Source organism: Artemia franciscana, chromosome 5, assembly GCF_032884065.1.
Source record: "Artemia franciscana chromosome 5, ASM3288406v1, whole genome shotgun sequence".
Taxonomy (NCBI): domain Eukaryota; kingdom Metazoa; phylum Arthropoda; class Branchiopoda; order Anostraca; family Artemiidae; genus Artemia; species Artemia franciscana.
The window spans coordinates 42,833,163-42,845,306 of NC_088867.1; the positions used below are offsets into that span (position 1 = coordinate 42,833,163).

Below are 12,144 nucleotides of genomic sequence, written 5' to 3' on the forward strand. Positions count from 1 at the left end.
TGGTGATGCTCTTGGTCCTTTTGGGACCTCTACATCTGTCCCAAAAGCCTAATATAGAGGTTAACCCATTCCTCATCTCTTGCTGCTAGCTGAGGCTTCAATTGAGCTGTCAATGCTTATAATTCTTTGAGTTAGTCCCGTATCTACTGAAAAATCATCTAAAACTAGAGCTGAAAACATTAATTAAGGAACATTTATAGAAATTTGGCATTAATCATTGTTCTTTTCATTTCTAGTTGCCTAATTCAAGCTCTATCAAAAAAAAGCTAGGATTTTTGTTTTTGTATATGGCAAACTTTATTATGCTATTTACGCTTGAAAAACAAATTACCCGTGCTTTTTCCTTGCCTGTCATTACATGCAACAGCATATCTATTTCCACCGAAAAAGAAAGTAGTTTTACCTGCTTAAATTGTAATGTGTAAACCCCAAAAACCAGTGAATAAAATGGGAATAATCTTTTTTTTACATTCTGCTGAATCATAAAAAAAATTGAAGAATGTCATGGCAACCGTGTCTAAATTCGGCAAGGCAGAGAAATTAGAAATTTAATATCTTGCAAAAAGACATGGAGAAATCATTATGTTGGATAGATGTCCAGCCTGTAATCCTCTGTAATGATGTTGGACCAGGGCTTGAAACTGTATCGAAGATTCCCCGATATCGAAGTTATGTTGGTGGTAAACCCTTATATACATATGCAGTAAAGTTATTAGAAGAATCAAACTTTACTAGCAAGCTTAATGGTAAGGCAGTTGGAATTTAAGTTAATAATGACCATAGTTTTCAGTTAATTTGATGAAATTCTGGAAAATTAGCTGCATTGAGCACAAAAGGAATGAACTTTCAGGGATGGACAAAGATCATAGGTCAGCCTAGGATAGAGACAATAGTTTCTGCCATGCTAAGCATTTACATATGCTTCCATGCTTTTCAATTGGGTAAAATTCTAGTTAATTGACTTCTTGCTATCTTGGAAAGGGTTTAGGTTAAGAAAATGAAACTTCCAGGGATGGGTCTACAAGCAGAAGTATGTCCTGGGAAGGTATTTTGAAGTAACTTTTCCACTCCTTCTCCCTCTAGAGGGCCCTGACCTTTGATGACCTTTAAAAACATGTGTGTTGTAAAAGTGAAACCTTGCAAAATAGATCTTCTGCTTGAATGAAGCACAACAAATTTTTTTTCAGCTTCACAACTTTGCTCATTCCCAATTTACAAGGTTTTAAAGATATGGAAATATGTTTCTTAAATAAAAAAAAAAACATTTATAGGCTATGGCTCAGAATTATTCTCAAATAACAGGAATTGTATTTCCAGAACTAAAGGCAGAGAAAAAGCAACTAATAACAGAAAATTAAGGTAAAATGTTGTTTTGTCAAAATTCCAATAGCCTAGGTTTAGACCTGTCATGTAGGCAAATTCCAGAACCCTCTAGAGAGAGAAGGAGTTGAGGTGAGTACTTTAAAATACTTTCCTGGGATATACTTTAGCCTGTAGACCCATCCCAGAAAGTTTCATTTTCCTAATCTAAACCCTTTCCAAGATAGCAAGGAGTCAATTAACTAGAATTTTACCTAAAATTCTAGTTTAGTGATTTCTTGCTACCAGAAGGCAGATCATGGATGCGTGTTTATTTTTTGTTTGGGTGATTGTATTGACCCAGTGGTCCTAGAATGTTGCAAGAGGACTCATTTTAATGGAAATGAAAGGGAAGAAAATTTCTATGAAGGGAGCACAGGATTTTCTAGCATTATTTAAAAAAAAAAGAAAAAATAAATATGAAAAACTTTTTTCAACTGGAAGTAAGGAGCAGCATTAAAACTTAAAACAAACAGAAATTATTACACATATGAGGGGCTCACCTCCTCCTAATACTTTGCTCTTTATGCTAAAGTATTTTTAGTAATTTCAACTATTTATCCTACAGCTTTTGTGATTCAGGGATCATTTTTAATGAATTGAGACAAAATTTAAGCTTTAGTATAAAGAACAAGGTACTGATGAGGGGGTGACCCCCCTCATAATTGTAATAAAAACATGAAAATACAAAAGTTTGTTATGTAAGCTAATTTATAAGTTATGTATATCTTTTACTAATAAAAACATTTGTAAAAAATTAAAAGCTCTAGTTGCATTTTTAAGTAACCAAAAAATAGGAGGGCAACTATGCTTCCTCCCCCACTCCTTTTTTCTCAAAATCATTCAATCAAGACTATGAGAAAGCCATTTAGCCAAAACAAAAAAAAAAAAATATGCAAATTTTGTTTTAATTATTCCTCTGCAGAGAGCCAAAATCAAAACATGCATTGATTCATATATATTCAGAAATTAAAAAAAAACAAGTTTTTTGACTGAAAGTAAGGAGCAACATTAAAATTTAAGACAAACAGAAATTACTTCTTATATGAAAAGGGCTGCTTCCTCATCAACATCCCGCTCTTTACGCTAAAGTTTTTTACTGTTTTAAAAAGTATAGTTGAGAGAAAGAGTCAAACCTTAGCATAAAGAGCAGAGCATTGAATCAGCCCCTTTCATATACAAAGTAATTTCTGTTCATTTTAAATTTTAATGTTGCTCCTTACTTTCAGTTAAAAAAACTTGTTTTTTTATTTAATATCAAAAAAGGACACTATCATGGTGCAGCTATCATATATATTGAATGGACAGTTTTTTTGACAATTTTGATAAACAATAAGAACAAAAGGAAATCAAGTAGCAAAGAGGGTTGTGAACTTGTAGGCTCACTTTCAGGGTCGTTTGAATCTGGATATAATGAAGATAATAATGGCCCTGATTATAGCTCACCTTCTAAAAAAGTTAAGGGAGATTTCTTTGCTGCAAGACCATGGAAACTGACACAGTCAAAAGTGAATTCTTTGGCACTGGACTACACTGTGGACGAGATGCAATCCCTGTACACTGTTGAGAAGCTGTCGTTCAAAAGTCTGATAACAGGATTGCACTTTGTGCAAAGGTTCCAGGAAGAAAAGCTTTAGCTGTGCAAATTGAAGCTAAGTTTTTGAAGTACAGAAAAATATGGTTCACAATTTTGAACTCACTGACTACATGTTGTTGACAACACACATTTGATCTTCCAACAATGAAAGTTACTTAAGAATGACTGCACACTTGCTCAACAAGTATTGAAATGAAAATCTTATGCCCTTGCTTGTTGCTGGTTCAAGGGCTCATTACACTTGTGACAGAATTGCTAAACAACTGAATGGTGTATTTGCCAGGTATAAAATTGCAGTCGATAAAAATGAACAAGGGGTCTTGACCAATAACACCTGTAACTTTAGTAAGGCATTCAGGGAATATCTGATGGTTTTTGATGAATATGTTCAAGATAGTAATGAAGAAAATGAAGATGAAGCAGGCCAGTATGGCTCATTCTCTTTTACAAATGTTAGGGAGATGCTCGATTCTCTTGACAACCCCAAGTAATTCCAACTTCCTCCACACTTCAGGTGTGTCAGCCACACACTTAACCTGCTTGGATCCACTGATGCTGATAAAGCCCTCTGTGATTTTCCATATAAGAGGCAGTACCACGCCACTTTTTTGAAGTGTATTGCTCTCTGGGATGCCATGAATAGGATTTCAAAAGTTGCTGATGCTGTGAAAGAGGTATATGACAAACAGCTTATAAGATCTGTGGTAATCAGGTGGCACTCAAAGTATGAAAGTGTCAAACGTTTGATGGATTGTCACAAAATTGGAAAGCTTGCTGACGTATGTGATGTTGAAATTCTTGAAGAATACATGAAAATTATGAAGCCAGTAGCAGTGGCATTGGACATTCTTCAGGGGGAGGAAAAATGCTACTTCGGTGCTATCTATCCTACAATCAAATCATTTGAAAGGAAGCTCAAAAATCTGAAAGATTTGGCAAAAGTCAGCCAGCCTTTGGTACATGCTCTACTTGTGGGTCTGTCATGCAAGAGACTATGTTATTGTCACAGCAAGTCATCCTTTCTTCAAGTTGAAGTGGTTTCCTGATAACCAGAAGGATGTAGCAGTTGAACTCTTGGTAGATGAAGCAAAAAAGGTTGAAGATTTCAGAAGTACTTGCAAGGCTGATAAAGGTAGCTTTTTGTCTGGAGATGAATACTTTTATCTTAGTGATGAAGAAAACACTCATGGTAATTCTGGCAACCGTGGCCGTGAAATCAATTCTGTGAAGGTTTTGTCATATTTGAATGAAAGGCAAAAGGAACTCGTTGTGCTCAAAGTGTACCCAAGGGTAATGAAAGTTTTCAGGAAGTACAGCTGTATCATTCCTTCATCTGCGCCTGCACAACGACTTTTTTTGGTAGGTGATGGAATTTTTACTCAAAAAAAAAACATGCTCGGAATTGGTATGTATGAAAAGCTTCTGCGGTTGAAAGGAGCAAGAAAGAAATTATAAGTTATGATGAAGCTGTAATCAATGTTCTTTGTAAATTTTGTTTCTTTTTATATCTGAATTGAAGTAAAATTCAAGTAAAATCGACATACTTGAGTACTTAAGTACTGAAGTACTTTTTCAAAAGTACTTATTACTTAAGTATATTTTTAGAGAAGTACTTAATACTTGTACTTAAGTAAAAATCTCTCTGAGTACTTGGTACTTGTACTTAAGTAAAAAAAAAGAAGTACTTGGCACAACACTGATTGAGTGGTATGTTCACTTTATTTATAAGTCAATAATATGAACAATAAAAAATTTACCTTTTTTTTGCATTATGCCTATAATTTGTAAGTGTTTTGTAAATTAAATGCCTAAGGTGGCCTAGTACAAATTGTATTTTTTCTACATTACAGCAAGGTGGTACCCAAACAATAGGCTAATCCAAAAGATTTCAAATGATGCTAAGTTTAGGGCACAGTGTATATCTCAATTACCACCTATCTTATTTTCACAAATATTTGTGTGTCTTTCTCAAAACAACAACAAAAGTTAAGAACTTGTTGAAAGTTTGAATAGGTGACTGGAATTAAAATTACATCTTAAATGACTTCCAACCACCAATCATCCCCAAACACAATTTTTGAAAATGAGTCAACCTTTGCATCTTGCTCTTTAGAATGTCTGCACTGTGAACCCTGATACAAAACCTGGTTCCATAGGAGGTGTTATAAGAACCCTTCAAACATATAATATTGACATTGCAGCTTTATCTGAAGCTAGAATGACAAGTTTTGGATCTATACTAGTTGACAACTATGAAGTTTTTTTTCAGGTATAGAAAAGAAGCATTGAGCTTGCTGCCAGCAAGAATGCAAAGAAGTAAAGGCTTCAGTTTGTCCCCAAAAACAAAAGAATGATGAAAGTCCATTTTGCAATCTTGCATTCAAGGCTGTCAATCATTGTTGCACATGCTCTCTAAAAATGAGGCCAACAATTCCAAGAAGATTGCTTCTGTTATGAACTTAATAATCTAGTCAATTCAGTACCCAAGCACAATATCTTAGTTAAATGGTGACTTCAATGCTAAAATTGATAGTAGGCATAGTTATGCACCTGAAGTGATTAGACAACATGGTTTGGGCATCATAATTGGTAATAGTGTGCCATTGATAGATATGTGTGCTGGCGGTTGCCTAATTGTTGAAGATTTCCTCACCAGGAAATCAACAAGTATACTTGGACTTCCCCTGATGGAGTGACAAGAAGCCAAATTTACCACCTCTTGATCAGGAAGTGACACAGACAATGTTTCAAGGTTGTGCATACACAGACAATGTCTCAGAATCAACTGGACAGACAAAATTACCTACTCATTCATTAGAGAGAAGACTAAACAGCCACTCATTATCAATAAACTCATAAGCAGTAGTTTGTAATATTAGGGATACATGGTTAGAATGGGCAGCAATTGTCTGCCTCATGATGTCTGGTGTTGGACTCCTCCAAGAGTTTCATAGCAGAGATGACAGAAAGCTACACTTGGATGATGCCTAGAAAAAGACACAGCACTCTCAAGAACATCCCTTTATGAACTTTGGCTGAAGACACTAAAGAGGTCATTGTGGCTAGGCACTGTTGCTGCCTTATGCACCAACCAGCATGGGAAGTCCTAAGTCTAAGTAAATAAAGAAAGCTTAATATTATAAACACTATACTAGAGTAAAAAATGAATACACAAAGCAAATATGTGTTCTACCAAAGAATAAAATCTTTGGTTCACACTAAGGTATTTTTTGTTTGTTTTTTTTTTACAAGAAATAATTTAAGAATAACAAGTAAAAAAAATTGTGAAAAACGTTCACATAGAAATAGTTCTTTGCAGCCATTGAAGCAAAAACCAGTCAGAGATATTTAAACAACATAGGTGTAGAAATAGGCTAGATAAAGTTCTAGCAGCCCTGGAAAGATATTCAAATAGCTATCTTGTGTCTAGCTCAGAGGCGCCATTTGGACCAAATCTTGGTGTGGGCATAAATTCCGTCTTGCCCCCCCCCCCCGACTCATTTGTGTCGCATAATCATCTAGGAAACGGGCATTTGACATAACTCGAGAATTTTATTATGTATCTTACCTACTTTCAAAGTTTACAATAATTAATAGCAAATAGCATAATTACCCCAAGGGTCGTCAAGTAATTATGCTCTTTGGTTAATAGGCGTGCAGTAATTTCAAATCAATTGGACAGAATGGATTATGTTGGACATAATGGATTATTATGGCCGGCAAAGGGCCCTTTGTGGTGGAAGCTTGGGCCCCCCTGGAAAATCTGGGGTGGGCACTTGCCCACCCCTGACCCCCCCCAAATGGCGCCTCTGGTCTATCTAATAATCAGAGCTGTTTCTAGGGTCAGTAGTGCCTGGGAAAAAATTAAATACAGTGAAAAAAAATTAAAGTGAAAAAACTCAATCAAAGTTTGCAACCCCCCTGAGCCAAAGTCTCCCTCCCCACTCCAGCTATGGTGTATGAGGCAGTTTTTCCCTCATCTGAGCAATTCTGCTAATAATATGAGTTTTATCTTATATGCTCATTTCCATGGAAAATTTCTTTTCCAGTGCTTGAGGGTCAAATGTCCTTTGGAATGGCTTATGTCAAGCTCCACTATTGATTATCATTGCCTTTAAAATATTTAACACTGAATGTGGGTAAGATATTCAAGCTAATCAAATTCTTGTTAAGAAAATTTTTGCAAATTCTATGGTGAAACAATCCTTTTCCTAGGTGGTATATCCTAATAGGGATTTTACAGGGATTTAACTGTTGGAGTAGTGATAGGCTGTCTTACTTCTTGGCATCTTACCCTACTGAGAAGTGTATTTAATTCTTAATGATTCATTTCCTTTTACATGCTTATTGTTGATAAAAATCACTGACACAGACTGACAAATTTCACAAGCTGCTTTTCATTATAATTTATAATTTTGTTTACTATCCTATCAAAGGAAGTAGAATATATGATGCTTTTATGTAATGTTGCTTATAATCCAAACAATCACCTCTAGTTCAACAGAAAATAATCTCTTTTTTTATTTCAGGGCTTTTTTTTAATGATAAATAAACCCGAATAGATATATTTACCATGCAACTGCCTGTAAAAGAAGTTGAATAAAGAAAGGCACAAATAATTCTCATTTTTAATGCTGCCCAGAATCCAGACAATTATGGCTTAATTATCAAAAAAGTTGACATATTTTAAGACATCTTTAGGAAATGTGTCACAATTAAAACAGAGAAATTGGAAGAACCATTAGGTTCAGCTTTACAGTGATAAAGTAATTTTTTACGTTTAATTTTTAGATGTTATCCTGGTTGTGCCAAAAGATGAATGGGAAACAGCCCATCGCCTCAATTCTATTCACAAGTCTAGCTTGAAATTAAGGATCTTTGAACTTGATAAGGATGTAGGATCAGTTGAAATATTACAAAAGCTTTTAGAGAAGAACCTTTTGAAGGTAATGACTGTGGCATAGAGCATGGGCAGTGTTCTTATCATTTTGGATTAATAACCTATTTCTTAACATGTTTATATCCTAGATCTGTCTTATTTTGAAGGTTTTACAGTAATCCCAATAAGTTCAGCACTTTAATCAGTTAAGTTCAGATTGTTGTTGATTTGTTTCTAATCAAATTATTGCTAGAATCAGATTGTTATGTTAGGATTTGATTGTTTATAATAGAATGAAATCAATGAGAAAAGATTTTATATGGCACTTAGCTCTAATCACAATTATACCCTTTGTTATTACAAAAGCTTTCTGTTTGAAAATACTACTGCTAATAACGCATCTCGGAGCAAAGACAAGCAAGGCTGACAGTCTGCAGGGGAAGAAATCATACTTTCATTTCTTTCATTATGCAAATCTACCTTCATTTTTTTCATCATACAAATCATGTGATTTATTTTTAATATTCTTGCTTTAATAAATCCATGTTTCTAATGGCATTTTTAAGTCATTGAGACAGTAAATGTGATCCAAATGGGGCAACGTTTGTGAGGCTGGCTTTTAAGGTAGCAGGATTTTAGTGATTGATTCTGGTTTAGTTTTTATAGATAATTGTTTTGTGATCGTTTTAATTGTTTGATATAAGAAAGAATATAAATTAAGTCCTAAAACACTATCATTGAGTCCTAAGCACATTATTGATTCATTTTCTGTTAGATGATATCAGGAACATATTAATTTAATTTTTAGAACAAATCGACTTTAAACAACTGAAATTGAATATTTCTAAACAGAGCCTGTAAATAAACCTATGAATAGACTGGTGGTCAAATCAAAAATTTATGAGGATGCCAAGAGAGTTTTCTCTCTTTCTTTCTCTTTTTTGGTTTTCTTGTTGTTCAACTTCTCTGAAAGGCTTAAAAATTTTGCGAACATTGCTTGATCTCTAATGAATATATTATTAGTAATCAAATATCAAGGACAACATTTTAATACAGTAAATTCATTTTAAAAAATAGACTTTTTTCAAACAATTTTAGGCTTTTGTTTTCTGTTCTCAATTTTGGCAAGTTTATGTGTCCAGTTTTGGCAGCTAATATTTTTTGGATTTTCTTTTTATTTGGCCATTTTGTTACATAATGGTTCATTTAATAATTTTGTTTTGTCATCATGAATATTAAAGCAGTTTGGTTGATATGATTTTTATTGTAACATTATTCAAAGATCAAATATAAAATAAGCAATAAAAAAGTTTGTCTGGTTTGACTTCTTAAAAAAACATAGTATTTTAAAAGTCTAATATAGTAGGTAATTATCAGTGTCAATTAACCTTTTGTTTTAAAGTTTATAAACAGTTGTTTGATTAGTTGGAAAAGGTTTAATACAGGTACTGTCCTTGAACAGGATAGTGTGTATTATCTTGAGTAGCTAGTAATTAGTATGAAAGTCGGGGTTAAAAGAAGAAAGTATTTTAGTCGTTTTATGTTGATTTATTAATCTAAGCAGGTCTTATGTATTTTGTTTTAAAAAACACATAAAAACAGTGGAAGAATAATTATAAATTAGATGGCATAATTATTGCAGATTCCCTCGTGATTCAACATAACTTGTTGGAATAATTGCAGTAACTTGAGTATTTGCAAAATTATTGCACATTTGCTCCTGATTCAACATAACCTGTTGGAATAATTGAGTAACTTGTTGAATAAATATATTTATTGGACTCTATTGAATGCGTTTGAACATTAAAATAATTCCTTGCTATAAAAAGACAAAACAACTTGCAACCCCATGGAACTCCTGAAACTAACCAAAAATATTGCTTGCTTACACTGATAGATAAATAAACAAAGAATTTTCTTTCTGTAAAAGAGCAAATCATAGCTTGCTTATCCTGATGCCTAACTTGCAAATAATTAATTGCAATAGGTTTCAAAATGTATTTTAACACAATTAACATGAATCAATTGTCTATTGAATAACTAACTTGAGTTGAAAGGGCTAAATTGCTTAAACTAGGAACAAAAGAGATGACTTTAGGTAAAGAAGATTAATTAAGTGGATATTAGTGCGAATACTAGGAACCTAGGTGCCATTTTAATGCCAACTGTCAAGTATGTGGCTGAAGCTTTGTATTTTAAAAAAATGTGGGAAGATATGCTAATTACTAACTCTCGTGCCATTTGATCTCTGCCAGGAGTAGTGCACACTTATGTTATATTTTGATGAATTATATAAGAATGGTATTTATGCTTATTTGACCAACTGTAGCCTACATGAAACATCAAGTCTGTGCAAAATATATGCATTCATTTTAGTGTAAATGGCAATATAAAAAAAATAGAAGCAAAAAGCGATTGATATTTCAGCTGGAGTTAGATTAACATCACCACATTTTTGACTGGAATTGGTAAATACCATAAAAACATTTAAAACAAGCACAGATATAACTGGGGGGAGCAGGGGTGGATTTAGAGAAAAATCGTGCGGGGGGGGCAATGTTGCTTAGGTGCCAATAATTGACCAGATTGACAAAATTTATTCTAAAAACAGAGTGAAAAAAGAAAAAAAAATTGGAAAGAGGGTGCCAGAAAACAATCTTGGGGATTCGTCAGGGGGAGGGGAAAATCGAAATTCTGGACTAAATGGGGCGAAAGGTGTATTGGTTTGTTGCTCTCAAGCAGCTTGGTGCCATGCATCCCCCCAAAAAATAATAATAACACATTTTTTCTGTTTGTTTTGGGAAAATTTAGGTGTATTGAACCTGGAAAAAAATTCCAGTTGTTTAAGAAAGTTCTCTAATGCACTCTTATAGCCTAAATCTAAAATGCAATCATGCTTTTCTGAGGTACCCACCGTTTTGCATTAATTTTTGAACTTTGTTTTTCTCCAGGTATTATATTTCATTTACCACCTACTGGGCACCATACACACTATTTCATAACAAATACTAATTTCAGTGTCAAGATATTTTCGTACTTCCTTGTGATGTGTATGGTGAGATTGACATCCAGAGAATACTTGAGGAGCACAGGATGAATTTTGCCACCATCACAGCTGTTTTTTCAGAGGTACCAGCTACAGTTAAGACCCCTGGGCAGAAATTTAACAGCCCACAAGGTGATTAACTAAATTAATTATTTGTTACAATTACCAGTAATTAATTATAATCCCTTTCAAACGAAATATTATTCAGTCAATGACAATAAAATATTACGGGGGCTAGACACTAATGTAGATAAAACTGGGAGCTGTTCTCTATAAAAAAAAAAATTCGATGGTTGTTCTATATATTTAAATTTATTATTTATTTTGTACCGGAAAAACTACTTGAAATATCAAGGACATTAAAAATAAAAACATATTTTGTCATTTGGCTCCATTTTAGGTTTTTTCATACCTTAAACCTGGGATTTTCTACGATTTTGCTTTTGGCTGTTACAAAATTATGAACTTAAGAAGCCATTCGCAAGGTTTCACCGTTGTTGCAACCATGAAAAAATAAGCGGGAACTAAAGCGGTTCACCCGCAAAGCAATCAGATTATCTTTCAATAGGCTATCTATTAATAATAAGATAGCCTTAATATGATAGCCTATTATATTAATATATAATAGGATTATCTATTAATAGAAATATGATATTTGAATGCACAAAGTCTTTGTTTTTCTCTTAGTGTCTTAAGTAAAACTTGAATTTAACGTTTTACTTTACATTATAAAATTTAAGTAGTCAAAGCACGGCCATATCCAGACTTTTTTCCGGGGGGGGGGGGCTACAAAAACGCACCAAAAATTTGTTTGTATTCATTTTGTTACATTTTTTACGAGTCGGATAAACATATCGGGGGCAGGGGTGTTCAACATCCCCCCCCCCGTAAACGGCCTTGAGTCAAAGGTATTCTTTCACAATCAGGAGCAAAGAAGGATTCTACTGATATGTAAATAAAGTTTAAACACTTACAGGATAAACGAAATAGGATAATTGGTCTTTCTAAAAAGATGTTCTTGTAACTAAGTCCATTAAACAGTAATCTAAGTGCTTAATCTTGAATAATCTTAATAATAAAAATATTAATGCATATTGAGATTTTTAGCTATTCAATAATATGTAAATTTCTTTTTGAATTCTTTTTGGTAAAAAGATGTTAAGACTGTGTTTTAGAGAATTTTACTCATATAGTCACATTTTTTAACCCTGCTTATGACCAATTAATGACAAGATTTTTCTTTGTTCTAGCAGTCAAGAAGGT

At 33.6% G+C, this 12,144-nt stretch overlaps 1 protein-coding gene across 1 annotated transcript in view; it reads left to right on the forward strand.

Annotated features, from left to right (window-relative positions):
* Nucleotides 1-521: 521 nt before the first annotated feature.
* LOC136027447 (uncharacterized) overlaps nt 522-12,144 on the forward strand; it is a 36,076-nt gene continuing 24,453 nt past the window's right edge. The window contains exons 1-3 of the mRNA XM_065704727.1: nt 522-746; nt 7,748-7,902; nt 10,854-11,013. Coding sequence (XP_065560799.1) covers nt 569-746; nt 7,748-7,902; nt 10,854-11,013 — 493 coding nt within the window. The 5' untranslated portion in view covers nt 522-568. The remainder of the gene's footprint in view (nt 747-7,747; nt 7,903-10,853; nt 11,014-12,144) is intronic.